Below are 17,647 nucleotides of genomic sequence, written 5' to 3'. Positions count from 1 at the left end.
TAACATAAATGGCACTAAATCGAACCGTAGGTGCGAGACCGCCGCCTCTTATCCGTCGCTCGTCATTCCCAACGCAACCATCTAAACAAAACTCTGGATCGGTCAGTGGAACACCGAATAATCGGAAATCGAGACGCCAATCGGCCGAATCCGACGAAGAGGTCGGAATCCTCATGAGCGCTCTTCATCATCGCACACGCCTGATTCGACGGCATTAAAGGTAATGATTCAAGGCAATACGAAGATCCATTGGAAAAGTAGAATCGGAATTCTTTCTCAAGTGTTGCTGATTCAATTGAATCTATATATCATCGATAATAAATTGCGTTTATGCAGAAGTAACTTTCACAAACTTAAACTCGTATATTAACAACTTAAATTATATTTTACTTCCGTTTCAGTAAGGTCGATCAATTGAATTCTTTGAAAATTCATTCGCGTTAACACTAACAGGGTACACGTCTTAGACTGAATGGTACGTTTTCAACAACATTGTAAATGAGACTAAAAAGATTTTTAATGAATAACATGATTTCAAATTGTTTTGTTAGGTCTTACATATCGCACAACGATTATGTTCACGAATTTTTTGAGACTTCTTACTACTTCGTGAAACAACCCAAAAGGACTTCCAATGAAATCGTTGTTTCTTCCTCTTCATATTTTACAATTCTGTCTACTTAACAGAAATTTTACAGTAGCAAACAATCTTCTAAATCTCCCCCTCCCCCACCCCCGCTGTTAAAATCAACAACAAATCTGCTACCGTTCCACCAACCATAATTTTAATCGTTTTTGTTCTCTATAAGGTAACTTTTACATATTGCTTCTATTTTAATATTTTTTTCTTTCCCAAATAAATATTAAAAAATCGTATAAATGAATATTACATACAGTAAATATATTTAAAAACGTATAATGGAATAAAACGCTATGTCGTAGTATTGAAAATGGCCCATGCTCACTTTTTTGTTTCTTTTTTTTATCGATGATCTAAATCTACATATTTTCCATGAAAATTAATTAATACAATGATATCATTTTTTTCTTTTTAGGTAATACACCCGTAGAAAGCGTCTTTGAGAATAGGTAATCGCAAAATTGAAATCAAAGTGCAAAATGAATAAACACGGCTAGTACATCTAATCTACTCGTACTCTGTAGTATACGATATTGTTATACAAAGCTACGACCGTGTGAAACTAATCAAAATATAATATGAATGTATTTTGGAAAAAAGTTAGAGATTCTCTTCGATACATATTTTCATATTAATAACCGTACCTCACTTTAAACAGCGAATATTTCGACACTTCTGTGATTTTCATCGTTTCTCACGTAATATGTAAAACGTTAATCAAAAATTGTGAAATATATATATATATATGTACATATGTATATCGATGTCTGACAAATAAATTCTTCCATTCTTTACTCGAATCATTTTATACGAAAATGCGTTTCAAGAAGCAAAGAATAGCATATTCAGATAATTAAGCGAAAATTGTATAATTTACAAATGAAAATAACGAATTTTATAATTAACCTAATTATAAATGTCGTTATAGTAATATCTTATAGGATTATATCTTTTCACGATATTTAAAAAAAAACAAAATGCATTACATTAACTTTAATATTGTCGATGGATATATTAAGAAACAATAGTTTAAATTTTTTAATATAATGCTAAATAAATTCGAATCTTATTACAAAAGGCAAATCAACATATCAAGATGGCGTTATACAAGTGTCGTTATGAATTTAGAACAATAATTATCAAAATATTTCTCAGAAGTACACATACATATATCTTAGTGATTTGAATTTATAGTGCATTTCAAACATATCCACGATATAATTATGAATATTATTTTTTTATTTTACTTACTCTTTCGCGTAGCGTGACTGATATATGAGCAGAATCGAACGTTTTTCAATCGTAGACACTGTCTGGCCTGAAAATTCATTCATAAAATTGCTCTGATACTTTCAATTATTTCTTTAACATAAGAATTTCATGAAATAGTAAAAGTATTTGAATTATATACTTTTCTCCATCAGTTCCATCGATTTCTAACTCCTTTAAACGTAATTTTTCTTAAATTTTCTCTCCAGCTTCGCGCCTTTCTTCCACAATATTTAGGGCGACAACTAACCGAATAATGAAATCTAGGGATTTTTGCGTCGTTGCTATTGGCAGTATTGATTGACGCGCGAAGCAGCAAGTGGCGACATCTTTCAGCCATAATAAAGCTATATAAGGGTGAACGCGTAGAAAAGGGCAAACATGAATTAAAGGTTGTTCGATGAGTAGGTCGGCTCATGTCTTATGATAAACAAGTGTAGAAAGTGTCGTGCTAACTATAATTTTCATTAGTTCAAATCGGCTGGTATCGAGAAAAGTGTGAATATTCGTGACGAAGTGTTTCGCTTGTTGCACAGTTGCCAAGGCGACTACGGTACGTGCGTGTGCGTGTCCAAAATTGTGCTATGAAAAGAGAATGATCATTGGAGCAACGATTTTACGGCTATCTTCGTACTAACGGTAATTTCATGTTTCAAAATCGAACGACCTGAAGACGGGAATATTATGGAATACTCAGTTTTGGGTCACTACAACCCGTCCATACAGGCCACGGCCGATAGCGGTGTTAACGAACAACAACTCCTTTGTAAGTATTTTATATATATCATTTTAACACTCTTTCTCTCTTCCGAAGGCGGCAAAATGAATTCGATTACATCAAAATGTGATCTTTACGTCCCAAGATTCGGAAGACTCGAAAAGGCGCGAAACCTCTTTGTTCTATGACACTCGTTGCTCGAATCATGGTGCGCGATCTGGCGTCCCATTAGCCGTTAGTATCGCGTAATATCTTTTGTCTCATTAATTCTTGTCCACCAATTCAATAAACCGTTATTGGTTACTCCCACTCTTTCCGCTGTTTTCGGTACATGATGCTTAGTTCCGATCAGCTGTTCGACCCAAAACAATCTTGCAAAATTCAAAGGTTAGACACGCGATTCAAATCAGCTGTGATGTTGTTGTTTTCAACTGTGAAATTTAGAGGCGCTCGTTCAGGCAGAAATATTACAATTCGGAAACAATGATAACAAAGATTAATCGACGTTAATAATCTGTAACCTACATTCAATGTTGAAATGTTGTCACAAGTTATGTTTAATGATATTGACTGATATTGAAACAACATCAAGAATTTCCATTGTCAACATCTTTTCTCATCTTTTATTACAGGGGAAGAACCAAATTATGTTTTAACTGGTGATGAGTATGTACCTGCAACAGAACAATTTGGAGAAGAATTTGCCGGGGCTGAATTCCATGAAACTCGTACTGTACTTGCTGATGGGGGGGATAGATTTGGAGTTTCCACTGTCACCTTTGACAATGTCGAAGAGCTCATGTGGATGGGAAATCAAGGGGTATTATAACATTTATTGTCTAGTTAACAAATTATACATTTTGTTACTTTTATCATTTACTTTATGTAATTCGTATGATTAAAATAACATCTAATTCATGTTACACTGTGATATTTATTAAATAATTATTAAAATTACATTGACTAAGAACAATGCTTCATAGGGTCATGTGACGTCTTATTATGGGCCTGGTTTACAAAAGTACACCTCGTTTCAAGTTCATGCCACTCAAGAAATTCGGCATATTCATCCATTAGATGAAGGAATTTTAATTCTGACACAGAGTTTACTACGATGTCAGTTGAGACGTGGCATACCAATATTTTCGCACATGTATGTTAATTTTATAGTATTTGTATGTCATTTATGAACTTATGAACTTTTTGTATAGAAATAAACAATTTGTAGGTCACCAAATATGATAGACATGCAATGCATGCTTCAAATTTCACCAACAGGATTACTTATGGGGGGTCATCAGGAAAAAATTATCAATTTTGATCTAACAAGAGGGAAAGAGACTGGATTAGTGAGTTTCACCCTATTGATAGAATAACATGATTATGTGGATATGTATTTGTAACATATTGTATTTATAGGTACATGTAGGAGAAAATGGTTGTGCAATTTTAAGGCAGCATAGCAGACTTATATGCTGTGGCAATCCTGCTGGACGAATCGATCTCAGGGATCCAAATACATTATCGATAGAACATACTTTTGATACTCACAGTGGTTCTCTCAGTGACTTTGATGTTCAAGGAAATTACCTTGTTACTTGTGGTTTCAGTAACTGGTAAGATTTAGAACACCATAATTAATATATCATTGAGAACACTATTGTAATTGTTAAAGTTTTTAACTCATTTAATTTCTTGATTTAGTCGTCAGGGTTTGACAGTAGATAGATTCTTAATGGCATATGACTTGAGACAAATGAGAGCATTAAGCCCAGTTGCAACTTTGGTGTGCCCTCTTCTATTGAAGTTCCTACCCAGCTATTCCAGTCGTTTAGCTGTTGTAGCACCATCGGGACAAATGCAACTTCTTGACACTATCTATGCTAATGTACAGCCATCTGTGACATGCTTGTATCAGGTAAATGTTATATGTCATATGTGCAAAAGGGTGATCTATAATTACATAATGTACAAGTTTTCTTGTATTGATAGGTTGCAAATAGTGGAGCAATATTATCCTTTGATGTATCTTCTACATCTCAGTGTCTGTGCTTTGGAGATTCGGCAGGTTCTATACATCTTATGTCTACAAATACATCCGAGCCCCAGTTTAATACATTTTCTCGGTTAGTAAATATATTAAATCTTTTAAATAAAAAAATTCCAGCTGAAGTTAGAAAGCATAGAACAATGATTCTGTTTTCATTTATCCAGACCAACTGAATTTGCTGATCCAGTTGAGCCACTTCCACATATATCATTCAATGATGATATTACACCACTAAGTTCAATACCAATGTATTATACTGGACAGCCATTATTGAGCGATTGGCCAGAAGAATTTTTGAGAAATGTTTATAGGTAGGTAATGATAACTGACAATTAAATTGAACAAGTAGTGTTAATAAAAAAAAACTAATTCCAAACTTGTTTTCTATATCTTTACAGAAGAACACCACCGATTGATCCTGAAATATTGCGTACAATGAAGATGCAAGGAACTATAGGTTATGCTCCAAATCCCCAGACGTTTCGCAGAAATCAAGTGAGAAAAAAATATTCTCCCACTCTTGTACAATATTCTTCTCCGACTCTTCTAAATCTCTCCTAAAATCCGAATTTCCAGTCTTTCATTCTCAGAGTGTTTTCCATGACTCCCATTTAAGATTATACTATCATATTAGTCTTGATGTTTGACTTTTTTGTTGCCAGTTACACCAATGGGAGTAAAACAGAACAAATTATCGCTGCCAAACGTGGACAGTCCTCATTTATCTTTAACTTTATATAGCTTTAAATCAGTCCTTAGAAAGAACAAAGTTTGTCTTTAGGGAGTTATATACTTGTGACTGAATAGTTGTTTTTGTATGCATTGACACATATAGTTATTAATTGTTATTAATTGAATCAGTTATCAGACAATATTAGTTGCATAACATAACTAAGAAGTATAATCTAATTGACGACTTTATTATAGCTTCAGTGGTATAAATTGATACAGTCAATCGGAACGATATATTGTAAGGAAAAGGAATTCGAGCTCCATACTTTCAATTTTTTAGAGAAGCCAGAATAATATGATGTGATTTAAGACTGATAACATTTCGTGATAAATATTGTAGTCGATGAACAACCTTAAAAGATCGTGATATATTTTCATAAGCTAGTCTACAACATTCTAATAATTTCCTGTATGATAATATGTATGAGAGAAAAAGATCTAAGTAGGACATTGAACACGTGTATTACATAATATTCAAATCTTTTTCTTAATTTTAGTCAATATATTTTTCAATTATACATGGTGGCTGGTAACTGGTGGTACAAGCGGAAAGGGGGTGATTCTACGCGAAAAAAGAAGTCGAAAATATAGAATAAAAATTTTTTTTATATATAATAAATATAGTTACTGAATTCTATTATTTTCACCGATAAAAGTCCGTTACTGTAGATTTTTATTATAAAATATAAACATTAGTAAATTTGTCTCGAGCCGAATTTCAAATTTTTAAGAATCTTACTAAATTTTATCTAAATATCTTTGAAAGGTTGAGAAATATTGACATTTATTTTAAGGTCTGCATACCAGTAGCACCTTAATGGCTGTGTAGAATTGCAGTTATTGAAGAGCAATGGTTGCATCTGCCTTAATTTCTTCAAAAAAGCAATAACTTTTTTACTAACTTTTTATCAAGACAAATGTGAATAATGTGCCAATCTAGGAATTACAATGAACGTGTTCTAAAATGATGTACATATATATTGCATTGCATAATTCGCGATATAGTTTCACGAATTATTTAAAATATGCTCTCTATAGGCTTATGTTATGCTCTTTAACTCCGTATGTGGTGTAATTTTAGTTTTGATCTACTTTCCAACAAGTCATATTGTGTTTCAAATTTTGAAGTCTTAAATCTCAAGAAGAACGCTATTTACTGCCTTTGATTTCGCGTTGGAGCGTTTGTAATCGATGCATTTCGTTCGAATGGTTGTTCTAGTTTAATGATTTTGTGGCTAATAATCGATAGTATATCTAATGCCTATATAGAATATATTCCTCCAAGAATGTAATAATGGAAGTTGTATTTGAGTGAAATAAAGGTTGTAAGACATACACGTAAACCTAACTTATTGGCTCGGTCCCACGCGTATTCAATAGGTATTATTTATTTTTTTATGGTGTAAATCACGTTCATATAGTACATCGTAATTTTAATCTTATTAAATTTATTTAAGAGAAAAAGCGAAAGTCGTTTGACTGATTGAAGAAAAATAAATAATACCTCTTTTGCAGATACCTTACAATTTGGAAAAACGTCGGGGAGTAGTCGCAAAGCTTTTCGGTGGCGATTCACGATCAAAAACAGATGACGGTACCTTTGTGGCCATACCTAAACGTTATCGCAAAATCGAGTTGAAATATTCACGTCTCGGTTACGATGAATTCGATTTTGATCAGTATAATCACACCAACTTCTGCGGTCTCGAAGCAACTCTTCCTAACAGCTATTGTAACGCTATGTTGCAGGTAAGCTTAATTCAATCAGCACAATGAATATCCAGAAAGCTTATTCTTCTTGCAGGGAAACAAGCTCAGATACTCATGTCTATCACGTATTTTCCAGTTACTTTATTATTGCGAACCTGTAAGAATAGCCCTGCTCTCTCACTCGTGCCAAAGAGAATTCTGCCTATCCTGTGAGCTAGGATTCTTGTTTCACATGTTAGACACGTCCCGAGGACTGCCTTGTCAGGCAGCCAATTTCCTACGAGCTTTCAGAACGGTTCCCGAAGCAGCAGCTTTGGGACTTATACTCAGCGATCTCCACCCGGAAGCCAAAAGGAAAACGAATTTGATGCGATTGATACAGGTATATCTCTAAATACAGAACGTCCGTGTCTGTGTTAAATATTAATATGTTAATACTACTGTTGAATTTCAGAGTTGGAACAGGTTTATATTACATCAGATCCATTACGAAGTTCTGGAAACAAAGAAACGGCAACTGGAGGAAGAGGAAGCTGCTCGGCTTAAATCAGGACCAAAATGTCCTCCATTCGTTTATAACGAACAGGATTTCCCTAGCATTTTGCAGGACATTGGCTCCCGATATAGAAGCCACGCAGAAGAAAGGAAGAAAAGGAAAAAACAGGAGGAGGATGGTAAATATATGTGGATCACATCGAAAGGTAAACACAATTCATGTGTAACCTTTTTATTGGGCACTTTTTGTGTTTATTTTTCATTTTGTATATGATTATTTGTTACACTTATTTGACCATTGTGGCGACATATCCAAAGAATACAAAGAAATTTTAAGGTTTTTAAGTTTTAAGTTTTAAAAAATTTTCTTTTTTTTTTTTTTTTTAGTGATAAAAATTATGTGTATTTTCATACCTGTATTCTTGGGATATACAGAGGTTGCCAGTTAATCCTCTTTTTTATTGTGCTAGGTTTATGCAGAAAGTTTTTTAGTCTCTTGTTTAAGCACGTTTTTTTTAATTATGTTTTTACCTATACTTCCTCTTCTTTTTTATAGGAAAGATGACATTGTTTTCTGGGAATGCATAGCCTATTTGCAAAAATTTGTTTTGCGTCTGCATTGCTGTGATTTTCAATAAATTCATTAAACTTTTCATTTTATATTTTTAAGAAGAAAATCAGAATATTTTAAATAGCGATATTATTTGTAAAAAAAAAAAAGATAGCAATAATGCATTGCCAATACAAATACTATTCTCCTGAAATTAGCATAGTAGTAAATAGATCCTCATGAAAGGCTATTGAATTTTTTTATGTATTTTTTTATAAATTTCCATTACTAACGTATACTATCTTACAACTACAAAAAATATAATGATATTCGAAAAAACTTATACAAATATTTATTTCGAATAGACAAAAACAGCAAAAAATCTATCGAGGAGAACGAAGTACGAGATGAAGAGACAGAGATCAGTCGTCTGTTTGGATCCGAACAAATGCATATACACCGCTGTCTCAAATGTGGACAAGAAGCTACGAAACATTCCATCATGTTGCTATGTAACTTAGTTTATCCGGAATTAACGCATCCTTGTAAGCCACTATTTACGCTATATGTATGTTGGATATACACATCAGTTATCATTATACAAAATGAATGAATTTTTATCCTTTGCAGCCGAAGAAGTTCCATTTACGAATGTTCTTATCCGTAGTTTAAGACCCGAGAAAATTACACCTGCATGGTGTGACAATTGTCAGAAGTTTACACCCACACTCCAGTCTCGACAACTGACTAAACTACCTCAAATATTAGCTCTGAATTGTGGTTTAGATACACAGCAGGTACATCAAACACAATCTTATAAGTGTTTCATATAAAAATCTAGCAGTTATAACAGGGAACAGTCATAAATATAAAAATATTCTTGAGTAATATGAAAAAGTTTTACAATTACTATTATTTTACCAATATCCAATATTATTTTACCAATTCCGCAATGTCACTATTTATAATATTCGATATGAAATACTTCGTTACTCATTATTCCTAATCATGTCCTGCACATTGAATAATTTAATAACTAATCATCAGAGTTCTTTCATGACTGCATCTCATAGACTGCAAGCATATACTAATTTCCATGATGACTTTTAACATTCTAAAATTACCACTATTGTAGGATAAAGCATTCTGGCAAGCGCAAATGGATATAGTCGTTCAAAAAGTATTGAATGGCAAAGAAAGTAGTCCATCTTCGAGTCCTGTCCCCATTACTGCGAAACCATGTCGATATGGCAACAATTGTACTCGTATTGGCTGTAGGTTCAGACACATTGGCAGAGATCCAGGTACAGTTACAATCCATTTTACAATTTTTCAGAATTTTCATTATATCTTACATAACTAACATTTTCGATCTGTTTTATTTAAATTTTTTATTAGAAAATATACAAACGCCACCAGTTACTCCACCCATAACAACTTCAACACCGCAATCGGTCACAACACCGCCTAGTCATTTATACTATTCTCATTCGTGGATTCCACACGATATAGAGATCTCTTTGGATAGCAATTGTGAATTATTCGTAGAAAAAATCAGCACTCCAAAGAGCGACTCTAACGAAAGTAGTAAAACGGTCAATGAGGTCATAGTAGAAAATGGTCAAGGGGATAATAGGATACAAGAATCTGAGATCTCCGGAGAAGAAGAGAAAGTGGTTAAAAATCATGTTAACGCAGTACGAAATGACGATGTGGAGAAAGGAAACAAATCTGATGAAAATTTGGATAAGATAAGCAAAATTCGGTATAGTCTTAGTGCTGTGGTTTGCTATATCGATGATAAGAGTAATGAAGATAAGAGGAATATCGTTGCGCTATTGCGAGTCGGACCAAATTATCATGAACGATCGGCTGGCAGTGCGGTGTCGCAGTGGTACATTTTTAACGATTTTTGGTACGTAAATGTAATTCATTTTCTGTACTCAATGATATTAGAATAATCGACAATGAATCGTATGGATGGCATGAATGATGGAAAACTTCGAAAAGTTTTCTATGCATACAAATGTTCTAAATTGGAATCTTACTTTCTTCGTTAGTTTTATAGAGTTTTGTTTTAAGTTGCAATGAAAATTTGTCTATTTTGTTTAGTATATCCGCAGTGACACCGCAAGAAGCGGTATGGTTCAATCTTGATTGGAAGGTTCCATGTGTCCTTCATTATACTGCTGTACCTGCACCTGAACCAGCACCATTTGTCAGTCCGCTTACCTATGATGTATTTGGTGAAGATAAATGTATCGCTCGCAGTGGAGGGACAAGGGGTATCACGTTTACCCCATTGACGTCCGACGAAATGCCTAAAACAGGTTTCTCTCAAATATAGAAATAAAAGACATTAAATTACATACGTAAAATGGTATTAACTGATAAAATTATTTCTATAGGTGAACTAGTTGGAATTGACGCTGAATTTGTAACGTTGAATCAGGAAGAATCTGAACTTCGTAGCGATGGAAAAATGTCCACTATAAAACCAAGTCACATGTCTGTTGCACGTATAACTTGTATACGTGGGTATGTACAATTTTTAACTATTTTCTTATCATTCTTACATTAGTATAGCCATTTTTTGGATCACTATGTTTCTTGCTTAATATTTTTTTAATCCCTTAAACAGCCAAGGTCCCCTAGAAGGAACTCCCTTTATAGACGATTACATAAGCACTCAAGAACAGGTAGTAGATTACCTGACAAAATTCAGTGGGATTCAACCAGGTGATTTGGACGCAAACTTTAGTAGCAAGCACTTAACAACTCTAAAATCAACGTACCAAAAACTACGATTTCTCGTTGATAATGGGATCATGTTCGTTGGTCATGGCCTGAAGAATGATTTTAGGTAATTACTTTTTGCTTTTATTATGTAGCGGCATATGAGTCATAGGACAATTCGAATCGGGAGTAACTCATATTGTTGTGCCTTAGTGTTGACGCTGTTTCGATTAACATACGCTGATTCGAGTAACATAGCGAGTCAGTATAGCGATCAGCATAGCGAATTATTATAGCGAGACATACGGTAAAATTGAGTGAGCGACGGTTACGATCGACATATTCTATCTCTGTACTTATATTTAAAGTGATTTTAATATACATTGACTATTACATTTTTACCACTCGTCTCTTTAATATACTAACACGTCTAATATCACCTTAATCATATTGATTTTACATATGTTTTTTTCTCGTTGTTCACAGAGTGATAAATTTAGTCGTTCCACCGGAGCAGGTCGTAGACACAGTATTGCTGTTTCATTTACCTCGTCATCGTATGGTATCGCTGCGTTTTCTTACGTGGCACTTTTTGGGTAAGAAGATTCAGTCGGAAACACACGACTCTACTGAAGATGCCAGGGCTGCTCTCGAGTTGTATCGTAAATATAAGGAGTTAGAGAATTCTGGAAAGCTGGCGGAATCGTTAAAGGAGCTTTACAACGTTGGCAACCAACTACAATGGAAAGTAAGGATGATCGATTACTTAAAATACCCATAGCCAAATATATATAAATATTATTAATTAATGCTTATTAATTAATTTGTCTGTCTTCAGGTTCCGGATAGCTGATACGAGGATGACCCTCAGGAAGAAGTGTATGATTTAGTTACATGCAAAGACAATGAAGTTTAGACGACAATTTTGAAGTGTAGTCATAAACAAATCGAGGATTGAATTTTGAAGTATAGTCATAAACAAATCGAGGATTGAATTTTGAAGTATAGTCATAAACAAATCGAGGATTGAATTTTGAAAAAACGTTGTTTATTATTTTGGTCCATGCGTTTATCCTGTTCGAAAAGAAGTTCAATTATTCGTACATAGAAACTAGGGAAATTCCAAGATTATGTCTTGATGATGTCGCGGGTGTTAATGATTACGGGTACAACTACATTGTTAATCGTATTTAGTATTTTCTTATCTCACGACATCGGCTCGTATAAACATAACTCAATTATCGACCGTAAATTGTAAATCTTTTAGTTAGCCTCCGCCTGATCGAGATTATTGTAAATTATCAAGCAAGACGTTAGAGAAAACAAAATTTCGCGTTGATTGTAATTTTTCGACAAGGATCGAAACGAAATATCTGGTACGCATTCAGTGGCCATCGTATATACATAATATTGTACATACATATTATTCGATAGCACATTAGTTTTTGAAGAGTATCGACCTCACACTGCCGAAGATGGTGAATATATTTATTTTGTTTTCTCGATGTATCTTAAATGGAAGATAACACATACACGTAAACCATTCTGCTTGGTAAATTGTTTTCTCTTCAACGACACACTACTTTGATCACTGAATTTGAGAAATTCAAAAAATTTATCAAAGTTCGAAAATTATTTCGATCTTTCGATATTGAAGTTTCGAAGACTGAACGTTTAAACGAGATAAGTTAAATTGGTATACAAAAATATTTTACTAAATTATCAACAAATTTTGATAAAAATAACGAAAAAATAGGGCGTTGAAGGGCTAACAATACGTGTATATAACGAAAGATTAATATTTTTAGCAATAATCCTAGAGGTGGATGAGTATGTCTGTACGAAACGTTTCATGATTTCCTTTTTTTATATGTATGTTTTTTAAAATATTGACTTTTGTACCGTTTTTCCCAACGACAACTCATTAGAGAAGGCAGAAACCGGGGGAAAAAAATACGAAGACGCTTTTTTACAAGATTTACTTCGTCCCGGTGGCAGATTTCATTTTGTCTCACGAATATACGCAGACCATTTTCGCTCGATCGAAAATTAAATCAATCATTGAAAGAACCAGAAATTTTTCTAAACACTTTTTCTACTTCGAGGTTCTTAAAACGCAAGAATTAAAATATTAAACGAAATACGGTAATATATTTTACAAAATGATTGTACTCATAAGATTATTTTTGTATAAATTTTATCAAAGACAATGAAAAGTGAAAATAAGAGAAAGAGTGTGTGTATGTGTGAGAGAGTGAGAGAGTAGAAACATTGTCAAAATCTATCAAATAAATCAAGATTATCGAAAGATATATTTTTTTATATCTGGAACAATTTTCTTATCATTTATGCGCGACGTAACTTTACAAATTAATGCAGGTCTAACAAAAAACGATCCATACAACTATCGTAGAAACAACAGTGAGAGTATGATATTCATGCTAATCATGCATTTGTTTTATGTCTACTGCTGTTACGTCATTGTGATTTTTCTAATAAATGATTATATGAAAAATTAATTGTTTCCGATCATATTCTGACGAATCTCCTGATACAAGGGTACGAATTTATTTATTTATTTAAAAGGGAATAGGTCTGAAATAAAGGGGGATCATGCCATCGATATTACTAGTTGGTCTCAATGAAAAATTAATTAATTCTCCATTTTCATGACATATATTTTCAAAATTATTCTCCTTAAAAAATTCTAGATTTCTTAGAATTGATAAAGTAATTTTGTCAGAGGTGATTTTTCACCCACATTTAAAAATAAAATACCATCTTTAATATTAATAATATTATTAATTAATATATATATATATTTTTTTTTCTTTTAATATTACACCTTAACTCTGTATGTACAAGTCAGTTTCTACTTTCCCGCTTATTCAGGAATTCGTTCGCTCTCTACACAATTATTAATTTGTGTTAGCTAGTTACTTTCTGAACGGTTTTTAGTAATACAGTTAATAATTTACAAGATTGTACACACATACAGTCAGGGCAAGCCCCGGTTTCACGTTACGACGCTCTATCATACGTTACATATACATATAATAATGTAGAAATTATAATAAATAATCGAAAACTCCCGTTCTCGAGCTTGTTTTAAAAAGGAGAACAAATATAAAATCGACTGCCGATGTCGGCGACGAATGAGATCTCTATCGACGTGAATCGAAGCATTCGAGCCGATTAAACGTTCTTCTAATGGAAAATAGAATTAATAAATTATTATTCTGAATATTCCACCAGGTAAGCCAGAATAGATATACTATAGTATATTTACAACACAGAACTAGACATTCTTCTCTTGGTAATCTCAACTATTTTGCAATTGCTCAAGCCCCGGAATATAATCAGCGTTTGTACAAGACCGATAAAATAAAAAACTCGTTCACCCTTTGATCTTATTTTTTCAGAATTCTCCATAGCGGACGTTTCCTTTAAAAAAAAAAAGGAAAGATTACGATAAATTCTACACGGAGTGAAAAAGTGCAATCTATTTTCCATAAATTGCAAGGTGTATCTGCAGGCCACTTCGACCTCCACGTCATCGAGGCAGTTCGATCGATCTTCGTATTCGCTCGTAATCATCGACGAGCATGTGGCTTAAGTAAATTACAGGTAATTAAAAAATGACATAATAATAATAATAATAATTAAAAGAAAAAGAAAAACGTCTCCTGACTAGAAACTTGCATGATCGAGCTGCAGGAGCTGGAAGGAGTATTCAGTGGCAGTAGAAAATAATCGCAGATTAACCCCAGAACCTTTTCTACATCGCTTATTCGTTCGTAATTCGATGTAAGTAAAAATGCTCGAGCAGTTTCCTCGTTCGGGGGCTGGAGATAAAGGCACTCGCGATTTTGTTAATTACAATAATCGTAATATTAGTCACAGTGCTGCTTGACACGGGACTGTATTACAGTTAGGACGAGCCGTGATCCAGGCAGTGCGTAAATTTGTTCGTTCGCGAGATTCGAGGATTAAAAGGCCCTTCATGGCTCGTTCGTTCAGTTCGACTTTCGACATTTGAAATGAATTCCATCGATGGATACTTGGCCCTTTTTCTCAGTGGTCGTCACCCTGCTGGAAGTGGCCGTTCCTGTTCAATGGTTGCCTCTCTGGTGCATCTGACGGTCTATTCCTCTTGAAGAACCCGCACTGTCGAAGAAATAAAAATCGTTTCAGTTCTTTACCTTATTCGGTTTTAAGGCTTTACGGAAGATGTACTTGTGTAATATCAACAACATTCTCAACGAATATTCCTCGAGATTCCTCGATTTTTCTAATGAAAGATTTTTAGCAAAAACGAGAACAGAATGTAAATGTTTCTAGAAGGATAAGAAAAGTTTAGAGAGATTACAACACTCGATAGATACTTTCAACAAACAAGCCTTGATATCATCGTACATCGTCTTACGCAAACTCGTACCGCTTAATTTGCATAAACAAACCTTGTGCAGCAGGAAAATAAGCAGCAATAGGATGATCGTTCCAGCGCAGGCAGAGAGTACCACGACCCAGAGCGGAATAACATCCGGCGCAGATGGTGTTATGCTTGGCTCGACGTTCGTCTTAATTTCGTGGCTCTTGATCACCTGTTCGGCAGGTGCGCCTATGAACGGTTGCTTGGTGACTTGTGCCTCCAATCGAGTCGAAACCCTGACTTTTTCCTGCAGAGCGACCTTCTTCAGCGTCCTTGCGTCCACTCTGTACCTAGCTCCGATCCAAACTTCCTGGTCCTTCTTCAGTGGACCCAAAACGCATCTCAACATCACGCATTTGGCTGTCTTGCAAAGACTAACCGGTTCCTGCTTTCTTAGATCGCTCTCGTAATCTTCCTCGTCGAATTCTGCTTCTGGCATTAAAGGGTCGTTTTCAAGATCCCTAGGTATTCTATGGAGCTTCTCGAATTTTTTAAATTCCCTCACATTAACCATATCGCTTTCTCGCCTGAATCTAGAACCATCGTTGGAATTTGGAATCTTAGTCGATAAACGTTCCTCGGGAGTATCGCGGTTCTCTCTTCCGTAGACTCTGCTAGTTACTCTTCTGTCTTCTATTCTTCTTTCCTCGTGCGTGCTGGTATACTTGGACTCGTAGTCGCTTCCTATGCCAGCAGCTTGGCTAGATTCCTCGTTCCAGGATTTACTGTAACCCTTCGTTTCGTATTCGCTGCCGGTTCTACCTCCCTGGTAACTATATGGATCCAACGTATAGGTTCTTTCCTCGGTGTAGGTAAACGAGCCCTGCAGAGGGAATCTGCGACCATCTTTGAGCACGATGAACCCTTTTCCGCTCGAATCGACCAGAAGTTCACCCTCTATCTTCAAGAATCTACCGTCTCTGGTCTCCGTAGATCCAGAAACGTAACTCTCTCCTCCGTAACGGTCCTGAAGAGGGAACGTAGATCCATCTTGGAACTCTATATACTCCCTTCTGTCGGCAGAATTTCGGAATCTTCCCATAAACTGAACATATTGTTTGCCCTGTCTGTTGAACAATTCGTAACCAGTCGCTGACTTCGATAAGGATCCAAAGAGTCGTGCCAGGTCCTGCGTGGAGCTGACGTTACGTAGTTGGAATCCGAATTCACCTCCTCGTACAGTTTCTTCTCGATCACCGCTGATGAAACCACTCTGAACTCCACGATGTTCGGAGGAACTGCCGTAACGTTTCTCCTGCTCCAGCCTATATTCCTCTTCCTCTATTCTTCTTCGTTGTTCCTCTTGTTGCCTTCGTATCTCTTCTTCTTGCTGTTGTCTTCGTTCCTCCTCCTGTCTCTTCCTCATCTCCTCGTCCGCCCTTCTGCGTTCTTCTTCCTGTCTTCTCTGATAATACAAACGTTCTTGCTCCTCTCGTTGTCTTTGCGCAGCCATGTGTTGTTCCTTTTTTCTCTGACGTTCCAATCGAGCCTCCTCCTCGCGTTCGCGTTGCGCCTGTCGTTGTCTTAATAGCTCCTGGTAGCTTTCATCGTTCTCGTTTACGTTAGAGCCGTATCTATCCGACGAAGACGAGCGACCTCCAGAAACGCTGGTCTCGCCCCAGCGGTTTACGAAGGTTTCGGAATGATTCACGTACGATCCATGGCCTCCTTCGAAGTCTGGTACTCTTGCACCTAGACTGTTACCGTCACTGGGCCGGAAACCACCGCCCAACGTAGCCGTCTCTCCGTAACCGCCAGACTCCGTGTGAAAAATCACGCCTCTGTTGCCAGCGGCTAAGTCTGCCGTATTTATAGAGCTGGTCCCTGAATTGTTTTGAGTGTAGGTGGTGATCAGGACGTCCGGCTTGCTCCCAGTGTCGGATAATTGGAACCTTCTTGTTTCGCTGGTGATCGCTTTAGACGAAGACGAGGAGGAATGACGAGATTTCTGGATGTTGGAACTGTCTCCGGTGTTGATCTCGGACTCTTCTTTCTGGGACAGTTTACTTTTGTCCATGTCGAAGCCTCGTTGCACGTTAATCGTTCTGCCTGATTGCGACTCGTCCAGGATCACTCCCGATGGATCTGGATGATGCCAGTACATACTTCTGCGTTGGTCCAGCTGTAATTAGCATACGAATATATTACTTTTCATCTGAATGTTATCATTCGTTCGGTCGATTTAAGGGAACGTTCTCTATTTCGAGACGAGAAGTTATTTTCGCAAAGATCGCTTCTTCCATCGCTTAACCTGCCTTCGGCCTTTTCTTTTTAATTTAATCGACACTTACGCGCGAGCCAAACGATTCCTGTAT

At 35.7% G+C, this 17,647-nt stretch overlaps 2 protein-coding genes across 6 annotated transcripts in view; one reads left to right on the top strand and one right to left on the bottom strand.

Moving 5' to 3' along the window:
• Positions 1-395: 395 nt before the first annotated feature.
• LOC126872421 (PAN2-PAN3 deadenylation complex catalytic subunit PAN2) lies at positions 396-14,580 on the top strand. 2 transcript variants are annotated; one of them, XM_050632361.1, is made up of 23 exons: positions 396-475; positions 552-809; positions 1,056-2,675; positions 3,260-3,447; positions 3,611-3,780; positions 3,856-3,976; positions 4,047-4,243; positions 4,332-4,545; positions 4,620-4,753; positions 4,842-4,988; positions 5,076-5,172; positions 6,925-7,158; positions 7,256-7,501; positions 7,574-7,793; positions 8,530-8,709; positions 8,795-8,961; positions 9,300-9,468; positions 9,563-10,079; positions 10,277-10,494; positions 10,573-10,702; positions 10,806-11,027; positions 11,387-11,648; positions 11,739-14,580. In XM_050632361.1, the coding sequence occupies exons 3-23, from the start codon at positions 2,594-2,596 to the stop codon at positions 11,751-11,753; spliced, it is 3,930 nt and encodes a 1,309-aa protein (XP_050488318.1). In that variant the 5' UTR covers positions 396-475; positions 552-809; positions 1,056-2,593; the 3' UTR covers positions 11,754-14,580. The 2 variants fall into 2 exon arrangements, with proteins under 2 accessions (XP_050488318.1, XP_050488317.1); XM_050632360.1 differs by having other exon boundaries at positions 7,574-7,820.
• LOC126872420 (integrin alpha-PS2-like) overlaps positions 13,683-17,647 on the bottom strand; it is a 74,840-nt gene continuing 70,875 nt past the window's right edge. For all 4 annotated transcript variants that reach the window (XM_050632355.1, XM_050632356.1, XM_050632357.1 and 1 more), the window contains 2 exons: positions 15,361-17,454; positions 13,683-15,067 (listed from right to left, as the gene is read on the bottom strand). In XM_050632355.1, coding sequence (XP_050488312.1) covers positions 14,975-15,067; positions 15,361-17,454 — 2,187 coding nt within the window. In that variant the 3' untranslated portion in view covers positions 13,683-14,974. The remainder of the gene's footprint in view (positions 15,068-15,360; positions 17,455-17,647) is intronic.

This window comes from Bombus huntii, chromosome 13 (genome assembly GCF_024542735.1).
Source record: "Bombus huntii isolate Logan2020A chromosome 13, iyBomHunt1.1, whole genome shotgun sequence".
NCBI lineage: Eukaryota > Metazoa > Arthropoda > Insecta > Hymenoptera > Apidae > Bombus > Bombus huntii.
Note: the sequence above shows the minus strand (reverse complement) of the source record. Positions and strands in the feature narration are given on the sequence as shown.

Coding starts and splice junctions, on each gene's coding strand:
- LOC126872421 (XM_050632360.1), top strand. CDS start 2,594: ATGGAATACTCAGTTTTGGGTCACTACAACCCGTCCATACAGGCCACG. Junction 2,676..3,259: donor TAACGAACAACAACTCCTTT/GTAAGTATTTTA, acceptor CTTTTATTACAG/GGGAAGAACCAAATTATGTT. Junction 11,028..11,386: donor GGCCTGAAGAATGATTTTAG/GTAATTACTTTT, acceptor CGTTGTTCACAG/AGTGATAAATTTAGTCGTTC.